We start from the raw sequence: 25,314 nt of genomic DNA, 5'->3' as shown, positions 1-25,314 counted from the left end.
CCTGCAGTGATGTGCACAGATGATGTGATATGCAGAGACTTCTCATTTCTATCTAAAAGCAACTAGTTAAAAAAATTGTTTTTGAAGCTTATCATGCAAAGGGATAGTGCCCTTGATGTGTAAAGAGGACATTCAAATAAATAATAAAGACTCACAGCCCAATAAAAAAAAATAGGCAAATTATCTCTATAGTCCACAGAAAAGAAAATACAAATGACTGAAACGTGTAACAAGATGTCCAACCTCACTCAGAAGAAGAGAAATGCAAATTAATACTACATTGAGAAACCATTTTTCAATTACTAGATTGGTGAAGTTTGGAAAGTTTGGTAACTTACCATGTGGGTGCAGGTGTTAGGAAACAGACGATCACTCATTTTGTGGGGGAGGGTGGTTGGCATAAACCCTGTTTAGAAATATCTACCAATATTTTAAATGCACTGACTGTTTGATGCAACAATTCCACTACCAGGAATTTCTGCTACTTTTATACTCACACAAGTGGAAATGATGAATGTGCAAGGAAAATCATTGCAGCTTTGTTTCTAGTAACAGGAGATTAGAAATACACCAAATGTTTAGTGAACGAGGGCTGGTTAGATAAACTGTGGCACGTGCAGACAAGAGAATACCATGCAGCCATAGATAAGAACAAGATAAGCTCCCTATGTACTGTATGGAATTCTTTCCAGGATACAAAGTAAGTGGGGAAAAAAAAGTAAGATGCAGAACAATGCACTTTGGAGAGTGTTGTCTTTCTATTTAAAGGGGGTAGGAGGATGTCTTTGTGTATACGCATGGAATCGTTCTGGAAGGATATACAAAACGGGTTATGGGGGCCAGCCCCGTGGCTTAGCGGAGTGCGCGCGCTCCGCTTCTGGCGGCCCGGGTTCGGATCCCGGGCACACACCGACGCACCGACGCACCGCTTGTCCGGCCATGCTGAGGCCGTGTCCCACATACAGCAACTAGAAGGATGTGCAGCTATGACATACAACTATCTACTGGGGCTTTGGGGAAAAAAATAAATAAATAAAAAATTAAAAAAAAAACGAGTTATGGTTGTTGCCTCTGAGTTGGAGGCGTGTATAGCTGTATAACAAGGAGGGAAGGAAACTTTCATGATGTGTCTTACATATAGTGCCATGAATATGAATTACAGAGAAGCAATTTTTTTAAAAACCACTATTGTGATATTTATTGTACTCTGTAACACCATCTGTTTTCATGTCTGTCTGGCCTCCCCACCCCCACCCCCAACACACACACACACACACACACACACACACACACACACACACACACACACACAGAGATCTTGTGAGGGGAAGGAGGAGGGCTGGTTCTGACTCATTCCCACACTCCTTCAGCCCAACGCAGAACCCAGCACAAAGCAAGTGCTCAGAAAATTTGAGTACATATTCATGATGACAACCTTCTCCAAGAAGACTCCAGTTAGTCTTGTCTGCTGGTATTCATGCTCATGTGTAGACCCTTCCCACAGTGAATAATGATGACCTGTGTAACTAGAGTGATGCTTTGCCTAGCCCTCCTCGATCATTCTCTCTGGAGAAAGCCAGCCCCTATGTCAGGAGCTCACTCAGGCAGCCTTATGGAGAGGTTCACGTGATGAGGAACTGGGGCCTCCTGCCAACAGTCACGTGAGTGAATCATCTTAGAAATGGATCCTCCAGCCCCAGTCAATCCTGCAGATGACTGCCGAGCAGGCCGACCTTGACTGAAGCCTCGTGAGGAACCCCAAGCCAGAGCCACTGAGCTAAGCTGCTCCCAGATTCCTGACCCACAGAAACTGTGAGATAATAACTGTTTATAATGTTTTAAGCTGCTAGATCTTAGGTAATTTGTTACACAGTGATGTATAACTAACACAATCAATAAGTCTTTATTAAGCGTTTACTGTGTATCATTTCTGTGGGGAGCAGGCCACATGTGCATTCATTCCTAGACTCATTTATTCCTTCAACCAGCATTTATTGAGCACTTACTATATACATGGCCCTGTGTTTAATGCTGACTCAGAACGTTAGCAATTAAAATACCCTGTAGAACAAGAGGGAAATTTCTGGAGTGATGGAAATGTATATCTTAATGGGGTTGAAGTTACATAGTATCTATCTATATATATGTCTATACATATAATGTATTTGTAAAAATTCAGCAAATGAACGTTTAATCTTGCGTACTTTGTTGTATGTAAATTTTACATTAAAAATACTGTAAACAAACAATGAACTCTAGTTAATAATATGTGTGCTGAAGTAATTTACTTTGAAATATATTTTTAAAAGATGAATTGATGGACAGCTAGATGGACAGACATGTGACAAAGCAAGCATAATGTTAATGGTAGAATGTAGGTGGTGAGTATAGGGGTTTTGTTTTGTTGTAAAAATCTTTCAATTCTGCCATATGGACATTTTCATAATAAAATTTTTGGAAAGAAGACCCTCAATAACCATATATACCAATCCTTTCATTCATTATTATTATTATTTTAATTACACAAATAAAAACAAATACAGTCTAGTTTAAAATTTAAAAAAAATAGAGAAAAAGTCACCATCTCTTTCCCCCTGATTCCCTTCTTCTTCAGTGACCACCTCTGTTCTTGTAGGCTGTGTAGTTTCCAGAACTTTCTCTATGCATTTACATACATATATAGGTAAATACAAAACCATGTTATTTTTTTAAATGAATGTACCCTCGATACTATTCTGCATATATGTCTTGGGGATCTCTCCGTGTTAATTCATGCATATCACCTCAGTTTTAAAGTGCTGAGTAAGAATGTGCCTCTCCATTCAAGACGCGAGGCTCAGGGAGGAGGTCTGCTCAGGAACACGCAGCAAGTTAGAATTGCGGGGACTCGACCCCATTCTCCTAGTTCCCAGGCCTGGGCGCACCCTGCAGGAGCGTGGCCGCCGCTGAATGAGGGCCTGGCCGGGGCGGGGCTCTTTTTCCCGGCAGAATGATGGAGGGCGGGCTGGTCCCGCTCTGCCCCGCCTCACCCCAGTCGCCCGGACCTGCTCGGGCTCCGCGCACCCGGACCCAGGAGGAAGTCCGCTAAGCGCTTCCTCTTTTCTTGGCCTCCGGGGACCCCGGGGGAAGAAAGGCGAGTTGTGAAACCGAACCGTTCCCCACCCCCCCGGGGGGACCCGTCAGCTGGAGGTGGCCACGCAGCTGGAAGCAGAAAAACAACTTTAGGACAACCCCTAGCACTTCCATGCCCGCCACACCCTTGAGCAGGAGGTCCGCTGCCTCTAGGGTGGTACCTGGCGTAGGTAAACTTCCAAGACACCCATAGGCCAGTCTTCCTGGTTACTCACTTAAGAAAGCCCCAGCTCCTTATCGCCTGCTGCTGCTGCCGCCAACTCCAGCCTCCACGGTTGCCTGTCTATGCCTAGGGCTTCAGGCACCAACAACACAGATCTGTGGTTCCTCAAACTGGCTGGCCTGTTCCTCCCTCAAGCCTTTGTCAGGCTGTCCCTTCTGTCTGGAATGCCTTTGCCATGATCTTCTACTAGCATCCCTTAAGCCTCAATCCATCACCTCCTTCAAAAAGTCCTCCTTGATCCACCCCAGGCTGAACCCGTGTCCCTCCTACTTGGTCCGGCAATATCGTGGGCCCCTCTCTCTCTACCACAGCGTTGTCCTTTCTGTATCTAAGTTATTGGTCTAAGTTTTTGTCTCCCTAATTGAATTGGACATTGCTTGAGGGCCAAGACTATCTTGTGCTCCCCGCCCCTGGCAGAGATGCGTATAGTAAGCCCTTAATAAATTTTAATAGAATTAATCAAAGAATGAAGGGTTTGGATGCCAGCACTATCATTTACTGGCTGTTCGTATAAGAGCTTCAGTTTCTTCATCTGTAAAATGGACATGTGAATAGTACCTGCATGGAACTTGCAAAAATGTAGAAGAGACAGACAATGAACAGATTAACATATAAATATGTACTATGGTGCCTCGTGGTGACAAGTTCTCTGGAGAAAAATAAGGCAGGGCGGGGGGGAGGGGCTGGAGAAGATGGAGGTTGGAGAAGCTTTTTAAGCAGGAGGGTCAAGGACCTGCTGAGGGCTGTTGTGAGTTTCTCAAGGGCTAGGCTCAGATTTTCATTGGCCTCTCTTGGAAAATGAGGGCAGCAGTGACCAGGCCTGGGAGGGTGTAACTGTGAAATGAACATTGGCTACTTTGCAAATAAAAGGGGAAATTTCTGAGCCCTGAAATAATGATGTGGCTCTCTTCCCCATTCTCCATCCTGTTTTGAATGCAGAACAATCAACAGTGGTCCCAAAGAATTTGAAATATGAAATGCAAATGCCCCTGGAAATAGGAAAATATATTTTTAAAAGAGGCAGCCTCTGACCCACTGTAAAGTGAAGGCTGCATTGTTCCCTAGCTCCTGCTCTCCCCTCAGGCCTGAGCCCTGTGCCGTGTCCTGCAATCAGCATCTTTCTCTCTACTCTTCCATCTGCAGAGCACTCGTACTGAGTTTGTGTAGTTACAAGCCTTTGGAGGCACACTGGAGGCTCACAGACCTGGGTTTGAATCCCAGCTCTGTCGTGTGCCATCTGTGTGACCTTGGGCAAGTGTCTTTACCTCTCTGAGACATCTATTTATAATCATCCCTATCTCAAAGAGATTAGATGAGATGATATAAGTGAGGGCACCATAATAAGAGCCTTTGATGCAGTCATTCAATGACCTGGTGAGGTAGGTACTCTTATCATTCCATTTTGTAGATGAGAAAACAAGTCACAGGTAGTGAGAAGCAGCCAGTTTGGTCTCCATGCCTTTGCTTCCATTGTTCCTCCACCCTTGACTCACCTTCCTCGACTTTTTTCAGCCTCTAAAAATCCTACCCAGCCTCAATTCTATCTTGTCCATGAAGTCTCTGATTTTTTTTAATTGACTTTATTTTATTTTTGAATAGTTAATACATTCAGGTGGTTCAAACTTCAAGAGTACAAGGGTATATTAGGACCAGCAAGTCTCCCTCCCTCCTCTGTCACCCAGCTACACAGTTCTCCTCCCAGGAAGAAGCCATCGAGACTGTTTCTTGTGTGTGCCCTTCCCGACAGCCTAGGCGTGTGCTGGTAAACTCGCACACGTTTGTTCTCTTGTTCTACACACGTGGTAACATACAGGAGAAGCTATCATGCACCTTGCCCCCCTGCCCCCTTACCTGCTTGTTCTCTGTTAATACATAAGGAGTTTCTTCATTCTGTTTAGAAAATGTGTTTATTGAGTTCTGATTCACACAGCACACATTCCTCCATTTAAAATGTACAATTCAGTGATTTTTAGTATATTCACAGAGTTGTGCAACCATTACCACAACCAATTCTAGGACATTTTCATTACCCGCCCTCCCAAAAAAACCCCATACCCATTAGCAGTCACTCCTTATTTCTCCCCAACCCCCAGCCCTAGGCAACCACGAATCTACTTTCATTTCTGTAGATTTGTCTATTTTGGACATTTCATGTAAATGGAATCATATAATATTTGGTCTTTTGTGATTGGCTTTTTTCATTTAACATAATATTTTCAAAGTTCATCCATGTTGTAGCACGTATCAGTACTTCATGCCTCTTTATTGCCAAACAATATTCCATTGTATGGATAGACTACATTTTATTTATCCATTGATGGACTTTGGAGTTGTTTCCACTTTTTGGCTATTATGAATAATGCTGCTATGAAAATTTCATATACAAATTTTTGTGTAGACATATATTTTCAATTCTCTTGGGTGTATACCTGGGAGTGGGATTGCTGGGTTTTATAGTAATTCTGTGTTTAACCTTTTGAGGAACTGCCACACTGTTTTCCAAAGGGGCTGTACCATTTTACCATCCTACCAGCAATATATGAAGGTTCTAATGTCTTCATATTCTCATCAACACTTGTTATTTTCTGTCTTTTTGATTATAGCCATTCTAATGGATGTGAAGTAGCATCTCATTGTGGCTTTAATTTGTATTTCCCTAATGACTAACGATATTAAGTATCTTTTCATGTGCTTATTAGCTATTTTTATAGCTTCTTTGGAGAAATGTCTATTTAGATCTTTTGCCCACTTTTCAATTATGTTATGTTTTATTGTTAAATGTTACTTATATATTTAGGATACCAGTCCCTTATCAAAGCTATAGTTTGCAAATATTTTCTCTCATCTGTGGATTGTCTTTTCATATTCTTGATTATATCATTTGTAACACAAGTTTTTAGTTTTGATGAAGTCCAGTTTCATCATTTTTCTTTTGTGCCCGTGTCACACCTAAAAAGACTTTGCCTAATCCGAGGTCATGAAGATTTACTTCTAGGAGTTTTATAGTTTTAGCTCATACATTTAGGTCTATGATCCATTTTTGAGTTAATTTTTGTGGATGATGTGAGATAGGGGCTCAAGTTTATTATTTTGCATGAGGACATCCAATTGTTCCAGCACCATTTATTGAAAAGACTATTCTTTTTCACACTGAATTGTCTTGGCATGCGTATTTTGAAAATCAATTAGCCATAAATGTGAGGGTTTATTTCTGGATTCTCAATTCTGTTCCAGTGATCTGTATGTCTATCCTTATGCCAGTACCACACTATCTTGATTACTGTAGCTTTGTATTAAGTTTTGAAATTGGGAAGTGTGAGTCCTCCAACTTTATTTTACTTTTTTAAGGTTATTTTGGCTGTTCTGTGTTCCTTGCATTTCCATAGGAATTTTAGGATGAACTTGTCTGTTTTTACGGAAAAAAAAAAAGACATCTGGGGTTTTGATAGGGATTATATTGATCAATTTGGAGAGTATTGTCATCTTAACAGTATTAAGTCTTCCAGTCCATGAACGGATGTTTTTTCCATGAGATGTCTTTCCCATCCCATGAGATGACTATTTAGGTGTTCTTAAGTTTCTTTCAAGAATGTTTTTTAGTTTTCAGAATATCTTTCACTTCTTTTGTTAAATTTATCCCCAAGTATTTTATTCTTTTGGTGATATTGTAAGTTAAATTGTTTTCTTAACTTTATTTTCAGATTGTTCATTGCACTATGTGAATAAAAGAAGACAGACATAAAAGAAACATACTGTATGATTGCATTGATGTGAAAGTCTAGAAAAGACAAAGCTAATTTATAATGACAAAAAGCCAATCAGTGGTTGCCTAAGGCAATGTGGAGAAATTGACTACCGTAAAGTATAAGTGAACTTTCTGGAGTGATAGAAATGTTCTATATTTTGATGAGGATGGTGGCTACACAGGTATATACATTTGCCAAAACTCATCAAGCTGAATATTTATAATGGTGCAGTTTATTTATAAAATTAGGCCACAGTCAAGTTGATAGGAGCTTTGGAACATGGACAAGGGTTTTTATTGTAGCATTATTTTAATAGCAAGAAAAAAATTGGGGGGAAATTGGCTGTTAACAGGAGAACGTTTCAGCCACCTGTGGTCCTTTGCCATCAGAATAGCAAACTTGTGGAAGAGGATGTAGCTGATGCTGATGATGATAGCTGATGCTGATGATGACCCTCTCACGTCCCCAGAGCCTACATCTCTCTTCCTGGATGCTCTTTCTGGTGGCTGGGGCATATGCATGGGGCAGGCCAGAAGTGCTGGAGGATTAATACTCCCGGGAACACCCCTCGTCCACCGTCTGACAGGAGTTGGTGTATAAATGTCCCAGCTCCCTCATCTCTCAGGTGGGATAACTCTGAAATGGGTATAGTATGCTGTCTCCAGAGTTCCCTCCGCTGAAGGACTGAGCTCCAGGAGTTGACAGTTGGAACTTGCTTGATAATGCTCTCTTCATTGGCTTCCTTCCCCTCCCTGTCTCATTCACCCACTGCCCTACCTGTGTTGTCTGCATCTCCCAAATAACCTACTTTCAGCTGAATCTGTGTCTGGGGTCTGCTTCTCGAGAACTCAAATTAAGACAAGTGGATGATAACAAGGATTGGTCAAGATACGGGAAAATGGTGGGAGAGGAATTGGGGCAGCGCCGTTCTGCAAGCATCTCTAATTCTTGGCAAAGCAAGTCTTGATAAACTTCTTACGCAGGTGCATAAGAGGACATGGTAGTGTGAAGTTGTGTGTAGTCTAGGTATCCGTGACTAGGGGAATGGATAAGGAAACTGCAGAGGATGTAGACAGTGACCTTCAGCAACGTGCCTAGATAGATAGTAACAACAGTGATGGAGTGGGAAACAAGTACAAAATCGAGTAAGTACCATTCAAGTAAATTAAACACACAAGTAAAACATTATTTTTTAAAGTGCATACACGTATTTACACGCGTATACCAAAACATAAGAGCAGGGTCGTTATCCTTCTCATTCGTGGTTTTGTCCCCCCAGGGGATATTTGGTCATGTTTGGGGACATTTTTGGTTGTCACAACTGGGGAAGGGGGTTGCTGCTGGCCTCTAGTGGATAGAGTCCGGGAATGCTGTTCATCATCCTACTGTGCACAGGACAGCCCCCCACAACAAAGAATTATGGGGCCCAAATGTCAATAATACTGAGGTTGAGAAGCTCTGCATAGCCCAGAGCCAGGCACAGCGTTGCTGAATGAATGAATGAGAGGTGGGTAGCCTGAACCGGCTTGTAGCAGTGGGAACACAGAGACCCAGCAGGATTCCTGTACATTTTGCGGGGGTGTTTGGCAGAATTTAGGGTGACAGTTCCTTTTCTTTTCCTGGAGTAGGTGTGCTCTGCCCTTGCCTGGCCCTGGGCACATCTCATCTCTCATCCAAGGCCTCCAGCGGCCCTCCAGCCTGACTTCCCGCCCCCTCAATTTTCTGAATCCTCTGAGCCGCCCGGAAACCGGCCAGTAATGAGCCCGGGCGGTTCCTGCGGGCGAGGAACTTTGCATGGCGTTTGACCAGCGAGGGGCCTGTGGAGCGGAAACCGCTGACCACAGAAGGGCCCGAAGGCTTGGGACGTGGCGCGGGGGAGGGGCCGGGCTGGAAGGAGGGGACTGGAATGGTGGGGGGAACTCATCGGAAGGCTTGAGGGGGCAGTTAGAATCCTGTGAGAGTGACGATGGTGGGGTTAGGATCCTCAGACGGGGGGGGGGGTTAGAACCTGTGGGGGGCAGGTTTGGAATCTTTGGACCGGCGGAATTAGAATCCTGGGGGGCAGATTAAAGTCCTGTGGTTGTCTTCCACAGGTTGATGAACAAGGTTGTCATCACCCAGGAGCGGGATTAGAAGCCCCGAGTTAGGGTTATAAATTGTGAGGGCTGGGTTAGAGTCCTCCGAACAGAGGATCAAGATCCTTCGGTTGGCCGGTTTAGAATCCTGAAGGGCAGGATTAGAAACCTCCGGTGGGCGAGGTTAAAATTCCTTCAGATGTGGGATTCAAAATCCTTTGGGGCAGAACTAGGATCTTGGGAGGAGGGGACGGGCGTCAGCATTCTCCAGAGGGCAGGTTAGAATCCCCGGGGCAAGGTTGGGGGACAGTTAGAATCCTTTGGGTACCAGGTTAGGGCGTTGGGAGGCGGGATTAGAATATATTAGGGGAGGTGTTAGGATATTCAGAGGAGGGGGATAGGGTTAGGATCTTTGGGAGACAAGTTAAAATTCTTGGGGGCGAGGTTATTATCCTTGAGGGACGGGGTTAGGTTCCTTGAGGGCAGGGCCTAAAAAAAAAAATCCTTAGGCAGCGGGATTAGGATCCTGGGAGGTGGGGACGGAGATAAGCATCCCCGGGGTGGGGTTAGAATCTTCGGAGGCGGGGTTAGGACGCTTGAGGCGGGGTTAGCATCGTTCAGGGCACGGCTAAGGCGCCCAGATGGCCCGTGGGCGCCACCGCGTCCCTGGTTCCAGCCCGAGAGCACCGGCGAGGCCTTGAGGCCAGTGGGAGGGGACCCGGACGGTTGAGGGCGAGAAGAGCCCGAGAAGACGCGCGGCACGGAAGCCCTGGCCTCTTCTTCTCGAAAGTCAGTCCATCTTCCTCCCGGACGGACTTCCCGGGACCCCGGGGGCTGCTGAGCTGGGGGGGCGCTCGAGCTGCGAGGATCCGGGCTGCCCGCAGGAGGAGGAGCGGGCACCCAGGTGAGTGTCGCGGGCGGGCGAACCGGGGACACCGACTGGTGAGCTCGGCCTGGGGGTCTTCGGGCTGCTAGGGGAGCCGGGGTGGTGGGCACGGCTGGCTGGGGTGCAGCGGGGGCAGGGAAGGGAGAAGGGACCGTCGGGGGAGAAGCGGACGGGCGGTGGGATGAGGGGCCGACCGCGGGTGGGGGCAAAGGTGCCTAGATGAGAAGCAGAACTGCCGGGCTGGGAACCTGAGAAAGCCGGAGGGTGTGACTTTATGCTCTGAGCCGCCACTTCTCTGGGCCGTCCAGGTTCCCCTTCTGCAAAAGGAAAAAAAACAAAAAAAAAAACAGAAGGAAGGGATGGAGCTTCACGGAGCCTGGGAGGGGAAGGCCCTTACGGTTCTCGGCGGGGGTGGGTGACCCGTCACGGCGGGTTGGCAGCGGTTGTGGGGAAGGGGACAGCTGGCCAGAGGCGTGACGTGCGAGTCACACCCAAGCGGGGCTGCAGCTGGGTCCCCTCGCTGCGCTCCCTCCTCCTCCCCCACTAGGCCGGATCCCCAGCAGGTCTAGGTCAAACCCCAACACCTCCCAACAGACACAGGATGTCTGCCCCATCACTTTCTGTGAGAACTTGGGCAAGTGACTCTCCCTCTCTGAATTCCAGTTTCCTCATTGGTCAAATGGGGCTATTAATTCTTTCCTCCAAGGCTGCAGTGAGCTAGTGTAGGTGAGAGAAAATTGAGCGTAGTGGTTCAGGAAGGGGGCTTCTGGGAGCAGCCTGCCTGTAGGAACTTGGGCAGGGGATTTGGCCTTTCTGTGCCTCCTTTCCACAGCTGTGGGATGGGGATAATAATAATAATGGCTCCCTCTCAGGGTTGTTCTGAAGGTTAGATTGAGCTACTGAAGGAAAGCTCTTAGAGCACTGCCTGGCTTATACATGCTGAATACCTGTTAGCTATTGTCATAGCTATTACGGTCTAGCCCAGTGGGTCTCAAACTTGAGTGGTACATCAGCATCACCTGGAAAGCTTGTTAAAACACAGATTTCTGGGCTCTGACCCCAGAGTTTCTGATTCAGTAGGTCTGACACAGGACCCCAAGAATTTGCATTCCCAAATGATGCTGATGCTGCTGGCCCAGGGACCACACGTTGAGAACAACTGGTATGACCTTTGTCCCGCCCAGGCCTCAATAGATTTCGGTTCCCTTACCCCCGGTTTTCTCTTCACTCTCCTTTTTGGAGGTCGGGGGTTAAAACGCAGAAAAGTGAAGAGAATAATAAACTAAATATCTCACGAACCCACCACCCAGAATTAACAAATGTGAGTGTTTTGTCATGTTTGCTTCAGATTTTTTAAAAATAAAATTGTTAAAAGGAACAGATAAAATTGAAGCCTCCCCACCTTGTATTCCTTCAGTCCTGTTTCTCTCCCTCTGCAGAGGCAACTGTCAGGAATTACAGTCCTTCCAGTGTGGGCCTCTATTAATTTTTTTTTTTTTTTTTTTTTTTTGTGAGGGAGATCAGCCCTGAGCTAACATCTATTGCCAATCCTCCTCCTTTTTTTCCCCAAAGCCCCCCAGGAGATAGTTGTACGTCATGGTTGCACATCCTTCTAGTTGCTGTATGTGGGACGCGGCCTCAGCATGGCCCGAGAAGCGGGGCGTCGGTGCGCGAATGGGATCCGAACCCGGGCCGCCAGTAACGGAGCATGCGTACTTAACCGCTAAGCCACCGGGCCAGTCCCAAGGGCCTCTATTAATTTATTGCATATGTATGGAGACATAAACAATACATAGAATTGTTTTCTCTATTTTGAAGATCCACAGAAATGCTATCTAACTCTGAGATTCTTCTGCAATTTCCTTTTCTTCCACCTTTTTATCGTTAAGTTGTCAGGATCTAGCCAGGATGAGAAACAGAGGTCTAGTTCATTTCTTCTAACTGCTGTGGACTGTCCCAGCAGGTGACCACTGTACCTTACTTCTCATTCCCCTGTTGGTGAACATCAAGTTGTTCCAGGTGTTCACTACAACAAACAGTACTGCTGGGACCATCTGGATGTATGGCCTTGGGCACGTATGCAGGTGTTTCTTGGGGAAAACGCCAAGAGGCCGGATGGCTCTCCAGAAGGGGCACCTGTGGCCCTCTCCTTTTGTGTGACAGGAGGACCGAGGTCTGGAAGGGTCATCCAGGGAGTCTAGGGCAGAGAAGAAAGAAGCATCTGCTTCTGCTGACCCCCAGCTCTCTCTAGACTCAGGGCCGCCATCCCAGGTCTCATGTTCTCCACTGCAGCGGGGCAAAGATCTTCACCTGCCTTGTTCACTGGGCCTGACACTTAGTAGGTACTCAAACAATGGAAAAAATTGAACAACAAGCATTTTAGTTTATTTTTATATAGTCTTCTTTTCTGTGTATTTTTAATTTAACATAATTAGTAAGATGCTGCATATAAAATTTTTATCCTACTTATTCACTTAGCATTACATTGTAAGCATGTTATTTAAAACATCCTTGAGTTTTTAACGGGTGCATAATATTCTACTGTTCAGATGCACCATAATTTGTTTAACCACTCTAGCAAAGCCCTTTTATGGAGTTTATAATTTTTTAAATATTCTTTGAGGTTAAATTCACATAAAATTATAAAATTAACCCTTTTAAAGACAACAATTCGGTGACATTTAGTACATTCACAATGTTTGCAACCACCACCTCTATGTAGTTCCAACAGATTTTTGTCACCCCAAAAGGAAACGAGACACCGTTCTCTCCTCCCCCTCCCCCTTAGCAACCACTAATCTGCTTTCTGTCTCTATGGATTAATTTATTTTGGACATTTCATATAAATGGAATCATACAATGTGTGACCTTTTGTGTCTGACTTCTTTCACTTAACATATATGTTCAAGGTTCATCCACATTGTAGCAGGTATCAGTATTTCATTCCTTTTTATGGCTGAATGGTATTTTATTGTATGGCTATACCACAATTTGTTCATCCATTCTTCTGTAGATGGAAATTTGGGTTGTTTCCACCGTGAATAGGGTGGCTATTGTGAATAGGGCTGCTGTGAACATGTGTGTACACGTATTTGTTTGAGCACCTGTTTTCAGTTCTCTTGAGGTGGAATTGCTGTGTCATATAGTAATTCCAAGGTTAATTTTTGGAAGAGTGGCCAAACGGTTTCTCACCATTTTACATTCCCATCAGCAACATATGAGGGTTCCAGTTTCTCCACATCCTCACCAATATTTGCGATTTTCCTTTTCAAAAAATTATCATTGTTATAGCCATCTTAGTGTGTGTGTGAGGCATGAATCTTAATCTCCCCTCAACCAGGCTGCTCTCTGGGGGCCCTTACCCCAGAGGGTGAGGAGAAAGGTGTCTGCATTCAGGTCACCAGCCAGGGCTTGGACTTTAAACTCTTCTAGAAGTAAGTCCCATGAGGGCACAGACATGACTGTCTTGTAAACCCCTGTATCTCTAAACCTGGCACCTAGCACATAGTAGGGCCTCAAAAATATTCACTGTACGAATGTTGAACAACCTCTCCCCTCCCTCGCCTGAGATATTTCACCATACAAGTGTATTACAGTTGGCCCCACACAGTGATTCTTTTTAATTAGATGCTAACATTTAAACTCAAGAGAGCTCTCATAAATCTGGAGTTCTGTCTTCTCTTGACAAATTGGAAGACTTGACAGCCCTGGGTCTAGAGCCTCCATCTCCCAAGCTCCTCTCCTGTTCACTCGTGGCAGCATGGGTGAAGCTATGTAGGAGCTGGCCTGTGGACTGCACCTGAGCTGTCCAGTTGGGACCACCCTCGCTGGGGCCACTTTCCACACGTGGCTGACCCTGTGGGCCCCTATAGCCATTTGAGTTTTCAAAACCTGCCCTCCAATCATGACAAGGCCTCCTTTTTATAGAAAAGGAATGTCAGGCCTGGAGAGGGTAAGTAACTTTCCCAAAGTCACACAGCAAGGTAGAGGTACAATCTCTCTTAGCCTCTGTCTTTCTAAACAAACTTTGATCCCCACCCCATTTCTCCCATTTCCTCCACCCCAGAACTGGGAATTTTAATGTATTTTCAGAGCCATGGTAATGATGCAGAAGAAACACTTGCTCGAATGTAAAATGTGCCCTTGTTCTTGGCCAGTGTCTGTGGCCAGACATGCTGCACTCTGCCTGTCTCTGCGCCCTCTGGATGGCCCTGCACTGGGGCTTGCATTCCTAATTCTGCCCTAAGACACCCGCCCAAGCTCCCACCACCACCCTGCAATCCTTTAGCCCAGGAGACATAGGTGCAGCCGAGAGAATAGGAGTCGGTCCCTCATCTCTGCCGGAGACGTGAAGAATAGTGGACGGAGCCCAGGAGACCCGAGTTTGGGCTGCCTCAGACAAGTTGTGATGTGCTGGGCAAATCCTTTACTCTCCAAGTCTCAGTTTCCTCATCTGAAATGTGGGAATAAGAAGGCTACTACCTCACGAGCCATGCGGTACAATCCCTTTGATGTTAACACACAAAAAACAATTGTCCATATTTTTTATGGGTATATATGTCTTAGCTTGAGTTTCCCCAGAAGCAGACGCTAGAAAGATTTCAAATGCGTTTACTATTTAGTTTTTTTTGGGAGCTGATCCCAGAAAACCCTGGTAGAGCAGTGGGGAAGGGAGAGAGAGAAGAGAGGCAGCCAGCAGAGGTGTGTTAGCAAGCCAGTCACCACACTGGGCACCGGGAGCTCATCCCCGCTGGGAGCTCTGGGAGCCTCTCTCGAGAGGTGAGGGAGCTGGGACACTTATCCATCTGCTCCTGTCAGTCAGTGGTTGAGGGCTGCTCCCGGGGCGATGGTATTTTTCTAGCACTTCTGCTTGCCAAGCTCACGGGCAGAGCAGGCACCACTGGCCACAGAGAAATCTCTCGGGCAAAGAGGCACAGATGCCAGCAGTTGGAATCCAGCAAGCGAGAGTTCTGAAATGGTACAGGGTGGAGTGACAGGGCGGGGCGCCGACAGCATCTGCTTCAGTGGACGTGTCTGTAAATGCAGGGGCAGGGGCTGCCTGGAGAGGCGAAAGGAGGAGTCAGGGGTACCTAGGTGTACCTGCAATGTCTTCATTTTTCACAAGGACGATGTACTATTTTTCTAGGTGATGAAAGGTAATTTTAAAAACAAAACGCATACCCTCCAAAGTAGAAAAGAAACTGGAGTTCTGTCAGCTCTAAAAAGGTAACCGTGAAAGGGTCAGGGCTTGCATTGTTGAGGTTTCCATTTGTGGACGACAGATTGGGGGCAGCTGACCTTGGAGTTCGATGGGAGGGGAGACTGAAGAGTTGCCCCTGGGGCGAACTGGCCACCACATCCTATCTGAAGGGGGCGACCCCACTCAGCGCCGATCAAGGGAAGACTATGCTCCTCTGCAAGCAGAGACGAACAAACATGGATCGCCCTGCTCAGTTTACACACACATTCATAACTATTGTTTAGATGGGGAAACTGGGGCACCCAGGAAGCTAAAGGGCCTTCATGCAATTATTCAAGAATTTATTGAGCGCCCACTGTGTCCTAGTTTTCCAAACTGGGATACAGCAGTGTACAAAACAATCCTTACCCTCATATGTCTTACAGTCTATGGGGAGACATGATAAATCCACAGATAATATATTAAGTGGGTTAGTTCAGGTTCTTGGAGAAGCAATTCTTAGAGATGTGCAAGAAATTTATTAGAGGGCATGCCTGTGGGAGAAGCTAGGAGAGGCTAGGAGAGCCATCAGATGGGAAGGCACATCTGACTCTAAGCAAATAAGAAGGGAAGGAGGGAAGGTGGGAAGGAAGGGAAGGGAAGAAGAAGTGTCTTAGACTGTGGTGCAGTTCTAAGGAAGACTTGGCAAGGCTGTCTAGGAGCCTCAACCAAAGTTGCCCATCAGAGTCCCCCTGGCGTGGGCCTGCCTCGGTGTCCCTGCCACACTCAGTTATTGGCTGGGAGCAGCCATGGCAACAGTGATGGACTTCAAAGCATGGCAGCTGGGGCCGTTGGTCAGTTCCGCTCTCTGCAGTTGGAGATCTGAGAGGCCCATCCTCGCGGCCACCGCATTAGGTGGTGGCTAAAGCCGTGAAGAATACAGCTGGGAAAGGGCTAGAAAGTGATGGGAATTGGGGGCAGTTGTTCCTTTCTTAGCCAGGGTGATGAGGGAAGACCTCTCTGAGAAAGTGAGATCTGCAAAGAGACCCGGTAAAGTGAAAGAGGCTTTCTGGGTGAAGAACATTCCAGAAAGCAGCATGTGCAATGGCCTTGAGGTGGAAGCGTGGTTGATGAGGTGAGGAATAGCAAGAGGCTAGTGTGGCTGGAATAGAAAAATCAAGGGAGGGCTTGAAGGAGACAGGACTATGAGTTTGAGGGAGCCCAGATCATGGTGCCTTGCCAGTCCCAGAGGAGACTTGGGCTTTTATTCCAAGTGTGATGGGAGCCCCAGGAAGTTTTGAGCAGAGAAGGAATGTGACCTGACTTATGTTTTAAAAAGGTCTCTTATATGTAAGAGGCAGAATGGGGATTCAAACCCAGCTCTTTCTGACTTCAAATCCCATCCTATATTTTCCAAATGTCCCTGCCCCTGCCTACCTTAGAGAGAAGCTTATTCACAGGAGGATCAAAATTGCCCTTGGATTCCGGAGTTGACCCAGTGACCCAGAGCTCACATTGAACATGCTAAGAATTTACTACATGTCTGGAACAAGTAGTTGGAATACGTGCATCTCAGAGCCAACCCTCTGGCTGGGTCAGGCAAATGACCAGAGGCCCAAGTTCCTCTTCAGTGTGTCGCTGCCACTTGCTGTTGTGTAAACCAGGCACGACATTCGCCCTCTCGGGGGCTGCTGCTCCCACCATATAACCAAGTTCTCTCTAATCCCTTCCTGTTTGCAAAGTCCAAGTTTTGAGTTCTTTGATCAGAAAGAAGCTGAGAGTCAGTTAACGGGAGAGATGAGGAGTCAGGGGTGACCCCCAAATGTCCATTAGGGACAACAGTCACAAAAGTCGGGGGTTTGGGTGGTTCATTCAGAAGACAGTCAGGGAACCCAAAGAGAAGGAGCTGCAGGGCTCTGCAACCCTGGAAACTCCTCCAGGAATGGGCTCCTGATGGGGGCAGACTTTTCCCCCACCCCCATGGCTGAGCTGTTCCGAGAAGGGAAAGTTCCTCTAACTGGACAGTCTTGAGCCCTGGGCCCCCGGCGGCCTGCCTCTCTGAGCTTCCTGTTTGGGTTCCTCATCCCTTCTTACCCTTCCCCCACTGCAGCCTCTGGGGCTGACCCCAGTGGAGGATGAAAGGCAGGAGAGTGGGTTCTCGTTCTACCTGCCACTGACCACCTGGGGAACCTGTCTGCCATGGGCCTCCATTTCGTCATCTGAACAATGGGTTCTTAATTCTGGTCCTGCTGATGTCAGCCAAGTATGCTCAGGCCTGTGGAGGGTTGAACACAATATATTCACTCCACAATTGTATATGGAGGACCTGATGCCAGGCACTTCCTAGATGTGGCTTCAGTGCCATTGGCTTCACGGGGCCTGTAGTCCACACATCCTCACCTACTCTAATGGGTCTAGTACCTTCTTTACTTCTCTTCTGTCAAAACCTACTATCAAGAAAGTCTTTGCTGTAAGCCATTTACACTTGAGCATGAATTACAATCCCTTGTAAGAATTTCCTCTGCACTGGGGAGGACTCTTTGAGGTTTAAGGGGGCGGAAATCCAACTCAAACTGGCTCAAGTAGAAGAGGGAGGTTATTGGAAAGTCCATGAGCACATCAGCTTCAGGCAGGGCTGGGTCCAAGGACTTGGGAATCTGAATTTCTCCATTTCTTGGCTCTGCTTTGCAACTGCAAGCCTCTTTTCCAGCCAGAGGCCAATGGATGACTCTCATTGGCCAGGATTGAGTCACATGCCCATCTCTGATTCCATTACTGCCTCTCTGATTGGCCAGACTTGGTCACAGACCCACCCCTACAGCCGGGGGTTGAAGTTGGGTCTACCCCAAGCCATGAACTGAGAATGGAGGAGAGGTGGTTCCCAAAGGAAATTTCTCTTGTCAGAAGAAGGGGGAGCAGATGCTATGCAGGAAAGAACTACAGCTGTCTCCTTCGGAGAACTTGTTATCCAACATCTTACTTCCTATTTGGAGAAACTGAGGCCCAGAGAGAGGTTGGGACTTGCCTGAGGTCACAGTGAGCTTGTGGCAGAGGTGGGACCAGAATCCAGGGCTCCTCACCCCCAGCCCTCACAGGCCTCTGCTTGAGCCTAAAAGCTCCCAGAAAACCATCTCCTGCCCACTCCGCAGGATGCTCAGGCAGGGCCCTGGCTTCTCCTTCTTGGGCTTGACTCTGAGAGGCCAGGAGGAGTCTCCGAGCCCTCCGCAGCCGGCATGGTGACCGTGAGAAGCAGCCAGGGCAAGCAAGCTGACCTTTCTTACCTCCCTCCCACACAGTGCCTGCCGACACTGAGGAGGCGAAGGGCGGGTTTCAGGTTCCAGGAGTTCAGCAGTGACCTGAGGAAGTGTCTTTGGCAGGGGTCAGCAGTTCTAAGCTAGTTTGGGGCCAGGCGGGGCACTTCTGCTCTCAGAGCCTGGTTTTGAACCATATTACACAAGAAACACGTGTTCAGAAGTTTTAAAAATCCTTTCATATCCCTGTCACGCAGGACCTTGGGCCAAGCCTGAGAAGCAAGTGTCTCCTATTCTAAAGGGGAGAAAATGAGGCTCAGAGAGGGGAAGTGACTTACCTAAGGTCACACAGCCAGTCAGTGACAGAACCGGGATCCAAACCCAAGTATTCTGACCCCAAGTTCGGCCCTCATTCTACTACATTGGTGGGTCTCAAATTTTAGTGTGCATAAAAATCTCCTGAAGAATTGTTAGAAATGCAGATTTCAGGCCTCATCCCCAGAGACTCTGGTTTATTCAATCCAGAGTGTGGCCCAGGAATATGCAAGAATCAGTGAGGACTATTTGGGTGCAAATAGCAGAAATCCAACTCAAATTGGCTTAGGCAAAATTGAGAATTTATTTGCTCATGAACTGGAAAAATCCTGAGGTCGAAAAGCTTCAGGCATAGCTGGATCCAGGTGCTTAAACATGTCTTCAGGAATCACTGTGTCTCCGTTGCTCAGCTCGGCTGTCCTCTGTGGTGGCTTCACTCTAAGGCAACCTCTCCCTTCATAATGTTAAGGTGGCTCCCAAGAGCTCCAGGTTCCCACATCTCAACAACCCTTGTAGAAAAGGAGTGCCTTTTTCCTAATTTTTCCAGCAAAATCCCAGAGCAGACTGTGATTGCCTCAGCTAGGATCACATACATGACAATAGGCACAGCAACCACTGTTGGATGCCAGGGGGACATGGAATTCTCTGACTGGCCAGGCCGGTGTGAGGTTGTCGATCCCTGAAGGCAAGGGGAGAGTTAGGCCCCTGAAGCACCATGCACGAGTGGGAGAAGGCTGGTTTCCCAAGGGAAAGTCCAGGCACGGTTATCAGAGGAGGAATGGTTGCTGAGGAAGCCAAAGCCAAGCTGTTCACTACGCCAGTGCTTCTCAACCAGAATGATCACACGAATCACCCGGGCCTTGTTAAAATGCGCGTTCTGACTTGGGACGTGGGCCCTGAGATGCTGCACTTCTGACAGCTCCCTGTGATGATGGTGCTGGTCCTCACGCCGGCCATGCTCTGAGTAGCCAGGCACCCTGTTACATTTCTAAACTCACTTTCAGCCACTCTGTCACAGGGCATCTGCAGTCCCCACCCTGCAGAGAAGCCCTGGGCCGTGTAAACCTCTTCCCTCATCCTTTCCCCCCTCAACCCCATCCTGTGGTTCCCAAACCCATCCAAACATCAGCACCGTCTATTTGGAAGCTGCTCATCAACATGTTGCAGACTCTACTGCCAAATCACAGTCGGAGAAACTGTCCATTGTGTTCTTCAGTGACCTTCATATGAGGATCCACGTAATAAATCCTCTTTTGAATTTAGTGCTCAAAAAATATTTGTTTCTACCAACAAATTGCCGTGCTTCCTGGAATTTTATGGTGACAGTGTACAAGTTCCCATTTTTATCTTGGCCACTAGGAAGCTCAGAGATTCCCAATGGCAGTAAATATAGTACCCAATGGCAGTAGTGGTCACACCCTGGGCTCTGGTTCAATAATCTTTCCTTTCTAAATGGTGTAGCATAACCCTTTGTGAGCCTTGAAGTGCTCTGCATATGGTTTAATAGTATAAACTCCCTCAAATCATGTGTGGAAGTCAGTGCCTCTTTGGAACATTTTTGACTTTCCCCAAATCTATATTCAAATCCTCTCCATTCTTCAAAACCCAACTCATTATCCTGTTGCTCAATTTCTATAAACAGGTTGCTTTTTCTATGAACACTAACATACACATATTAGTGGCAGAACCGGGATATATGTTCATTTTACGAAAACGGCTTGATATTAGATATGTTTCGCAGTTTGCTTTTTTCTCTCGATTAGTATCTTAGCTATCTTCGCATTGCTCTGACCGTCTTTGCCAATCCTTAACAGCTTCTTTGTACGTAGCTTTGGAATGTAATTCTCTCTGTCCAGTCTTCCCTTCTCAAGTCAGTCCCTGGAGCAGGGACCACGTCCTGATGCTTTCCCTTTGGACTGACTACACGGAGCGTGCGCTCTGGGCATGGATTTATTTACTAACCGTGCATTATGCTCCTACTGTGTGCCAGGCAGACGCTGAACTAGGTGCTGGGGGACACAGACATGAGCAAGACCAGCCTCTGCTATGCTGCAGTGATGGAAATGTTCTGTATCTGCACTGTTGAATGCAGTAGCTTTGAGCCACACACGGCTATTGCGCAGCTGAAACATGGCGAGTCCTAGCTGAGATGTGCTGTCCATGTAAAATACACACTGATGTTACCGCACAAAAATGGGGTTCTCCTACCCGATGCGTGTAAACGAGCCAATAAATTACGGCATCAGTGTTTGGGAAGAGAATTCAGCTTTGTTCTGCGAGATCGAGCTGCAGAGAGACAGGCGCTGTGTGCCCTCAGATCTGTCTCCCCGAGTCGGGATATGGGGTGAAATTTAAGAGGTTAGGGAGAACAGGCTGGCACACGGAAACACTGACAGGACAGGATTTGATTGGTGGGTTTCAAGCATTTATGGCAAGGTTCTAAACATTTATGATGAGATCCTAAACTTTTATGGTAAGGTGGGGAAGGAATTTTAACACTGGGTCTTCCTGAATGATGGACCCCTTGCTTCTGGTGAGAGTCTGACTTTTAAGTCCCAGTCATGTCCCAGTCCTTTGGTTCCATGGGGAGGAGAATCTTTAGTTCTGCAGTCATTTCAGGTCAAGAATTCTTCTGCACATGCTCTGGCTACGTGACTTTGCAAATTTTCTGAAAGACCATTTCTTTTTTTTTCTTTTTTTTTTAAATACTCATTCTCCTTTCGTTTGATCTACAGTTTTATTTTACTCCACCTATGAAACCTATGATTTTATTTTTTTTTCCCCCAAAACCCCAGTAGATAGTTGTATGTCATAGCTGCACGTCCTTCTAGTTGCTGTATGTGGGACACGGCTTCAGCATGACCAGAGAAGCGGTGCGTCCGTGCGCGCCCGGGATCCGAACCCGGGCTGTCAGCAGCGGAGCGCGCGCACTTAACCGCTAAGCCACGGGGCCGGCCCTGAAAGACCATTTCTTAATTACTCTGTTGATAAGATGGGGTCAGTAGAACTGGTCCTGGAGGGCCTGCGGTTACACTGGGATTTAAAGACTTAGTATGAAAAAATAGAATGTAAAGTATCTCTTTGATAATTTTTATATTGATTACATATTAATAATAATTTTGATGTACTGGGAAAAGTAAATATATCTTAAAATGAATTCATTTGTTTCTTTTCACTTTGAAAAATATGGCTGTAGGAAATTTTAAATTATGTACACGGCTCATGTTACATTTCTAAGTCTAGCGATCATGAAGATGAGCATTTCTGAGGCCCCCTCCACACCAGGCAGCAGAACGGTTCTCTTGGTTTAGGAGGATAATCACATTTTATGTAAATTTGACTCCCCCCCCCAACCCCGTATATCACTTTGAAAAACCACACATTATTGTGCAAAAATTGAGCTAATGGGAATTCCTATTTTAAAAAGTTAACTTCCCAAATGTTGCAGTATCTCTAAGCTTGCGGGCTAAAGGAATTGGAAACTGCTTGCTTTATGCTCCAGGGCAATGCCACGTTAGCTGGTAAACAGAAACGGTGATGGTTAACGTTTCTAGAGCACTTCTGTGTGCTGGGCACCTTACGTTTATTAACTCACTAGGTGCTCACGACCACCCTGTGAGGTAGAACCCCACCATCCTTTTTCAGAGGTGGCCTTGGATCCTGAACGAAAACAAGGCCTTGGGAGACCCTCTGAACCCTGTGGCCATCTTGAATATGGACATTGATCATGTAAACGATGCTTTAATATGTGCTCAGAGAGGTGGAGAAAGTGGCCTTATATCACACAGTGGTGCTCTTCCCAGAGCACCCTTACGTTGATCAAACTATATGAAATGTAATATAATTATATGTCATACAAAACCACACAATATGCTGTTTTATTTCCCGGAAGTGTAATACATATTTATCACAAATCAGAAAGGTGTGGGTTTCTGTTTTAAAACGCATACAAGTTCATTATAAAGCAGTGATTAATTGCAATGATTTTTCAAATTAATGATCCAGCACTCCAGGAGTCTGAATTGGTTCCTTACTTTATTCACAAAAGGCAAAGAGGCAGACACCGCTTCAGTCTTGAGGAGGTAAATTGTTCCCAATTCCCACCAGGACAGACAAAAACATCCTTGTAAGTAAAAAGAATCTTTTTTTTTTTAAGTAACTCCCCTAAGCCTAGGAATTTGGGATTTTTTTCCCTCAAACCACAAATACGTGTTTAACAAGATAAGTATAACTGAGTTCTAATGCTTTAAAAGAAAATTGCAATTGTGCAGAATGAGGAAAACAATCACTTCCTTATGTGGTGGCTCACAGCCTGTCTTCTCAGCAAATACATGTGTGCGTTTTGAGAAAAGAAATGAAATATTTCTGTGGCTTTTACAATTAAGTTTTGACTCTCATCAGGTAAATGTGTTTTAAGTGTCTTTAAATTTGATTAATCCATCAGCAAAGTCTGTGAGCTCTACTTCCAAAATGTCCCCTGGATCTGTCCACTTCTTACTTCTTTGATAGTCACCACCCCAGGCCATGCCACCATCATCTCATGCCCGGACAACTGCAGTGGACTCCTGCAGTGGACAGGGTTCCCTGCCCTGCTCCCTACAGTCACTCCCTACAGACTCCCTACAGTCATAATCCACTCAGCAGCCAGTGGGATTGTTTCAAGTGCAAACTGAATCCCGTCATTCTCCTGCCTAAAACCTTCCATGGTTTTCCATCATCCTTAGAATCAAATCCGAATTCCCCACTGGCCTACTTTCAGTGCCTCCTTCTCTCCAAGCACATTCCAGCCTCAGGGCCTTTGCACTTGCTGTTCCCTCTGCCTGGAACATTGTTCCCTCAGAGTGTTACATGACTGACTCGTTTGTGTCATTCAGGCCCCAGGTCCAACATCACCTCCTCAGAGAGGCCTTCCTCAACCACCCTGTCTAAAGGGGCCCTGCACAGTTGTTCCCCATCACGTCCTCTTTTATCATCCTCACACTTCGCTAACTAAATTTATCCTGTTGTGGATTTGTTTGCCTGTTTATTGTCTGTGTCTCCCATTCGTCTCCAGCATGAGCTCCCTTAAGGGCGTGAACTTGCTTGTCTTATTCATGGTTTGGAAAAGTGCTCAATAAATGTTTGCTGAGTAAATGAATGAATGAATGAATGAATAAATCTATGCGAGAAAGGAGAGAAGGAAAAAAGAAAGAAAGAAAAAGACAGAGGGAGGCAGAGAGGGAGGAGGGGGAGATGAGGGAGGGAGGGAGGAAGCTGTTATAAGGAGACTATAAAATGATACGAAGAATACAGTGCCTTGATGATTCAGCTATTGTTTGAGCCACATTATGTGACCTCATCCTTGTCATTTAATACAAAATGGTAATTTATTATGTAATAATAGTAGAGTTTTACTTGACTGTTTCTCTGAGGCTGACGCTGTGCTGAGTAGCACTTCCCCGCCCCCATGCTTTCTCACCCTTCCGTTGCCCTGCGAGTCGGTCGTGTTATTATCCCTACTTTGCTGAGGAGGAACTGAGGCTGGGAGCAGGGGGGTGATACGTGAGATGCCGGTGGGGTGGGGGGCCAAGCGTCAGCTCAGGCTTTCTGACCCGAGAGCCGGCTGCGCCCACCACCTGCTCTGCTCCGCGGTGCTACCTGTTGAGTTTCCACGATCCTCATGATTTATTCTCTGAATAAACCCCCCATCGCAGAGGTCCCTGGCACCATGACCGAGTCAACTTGTCAGCTCTGTGTGGGCGCATGGTAGACGTGGATGTGGGGAAGCCCAGAGGTTGTGGGTGGGGTGAGTGGGGCTGGCAGGGGGAGATACGGGGAGGGCAAGAAGGAGCCAGCCTGGGGCAGGGAGCCTGGAACCCAGCCTCAAGGACTCCCCTGCATGGGGCTCAGGGCAAGCCAGGCTCACCTCCCTTCTCTCCACCACAGGATGGGGTGCGTGAAGTCCAAGTTCCTCCGGGACAGAGGCAAGGTCTCAAAGACCGAGCCCAGTGCCAACCTGCACAGCCCTGTGTACGTGCCGGATCCCACATCCCAGGGCAAGCGGGTGAGTGGGGGAAAAGGGGGGTCCGGCGGCCTGGGGGGCTGCCCCATGCTCCCCCAAATGGCCCTAACAGCTTCTGTTCCCCAAGGGTGAGCAGGGTGTGTTTGGGGTGAAATGGAGCTGACCAGTCACCAGCAGCACCCTAACTCTCCAGGATCCGTCTGCACGGAGCACCCAGGACAAGACCGTCACTTCTCCTTGTCCTGCCGCCCAGGCCTTGGCCCATCAGTCTAGGCTCCAGGTCCCAGTGAGCATGCAGGCCTCCAGCTGGGCAGTAGCGTGAGCAGTGCTGAGTAACGAGTGACCAGACTAGTAACAGCAGCAGCTGAGGTACAACAGTAGTGACAGTGTCAGCATGATAGCGATAACTGTAGTAACAACCATAGAAGGATAGTAACCACAGTACCAGTGGGAGTACAAGGGCAGCAGCAGTAGTCAATAAGGGGAGTGGTGATACTGGCAGGGGT

General features: G+C 46.8%; 1 protein-coding gene across 4 annotated transcripts in view; it reads left to right on the top strand.

The window, feature by feature from the left end:
• Nucleotides 1-1,708: 1,708 nt before the first annotated feature.
• The window catches only part of HCK (HCK proto-oncogene, Src family tyrosine kinase), a 48,403-nt gene continuing 24,797 nt past the window's right edge, over nt 1,709-25,314 (top strand). For 2 of the 4 annotated variants that reach the window (XM_058562958.1, XM_058562957.1), the window contains exons 1-2: nt 1,709-1,812; nt 24,733-24,850. In XM_058562958.1, the coding sequence (XP_058418941.1) occupies nt 24,734-24,850 (117 nt within the window). In that variant the 5' untranslated portion in view covers nt 1,709-1,812; nt 24,733. Of the gene's footprint in view, nt 1,813-9,890; nt 10,081-24,732; nt 24,851-25,314 lie in introns of those variants that run through there. The other 2 variants (XM_058562960.1, XM_058562959.1) reach the window with 1 other exon arrangement.

The sequence above is a fragment of the Diceros bicornis genome, chromosome 19 (genome assembly GCF_020826845.1).
Source record: "Diceros bicornis minor isolate mBicDic1 chromosome 19, mDicBic1.mat.cur, whole genome shotgun sequence".
NCBI lineage: Eukaryota > Metazoa > Chordata > Mammalia > Perissodactyla > Rhinocerotidae > Diceros > Diceros bicornis.
This window is presented reverse-complemented; position numbering and strand designations above follow the sequence as displayed.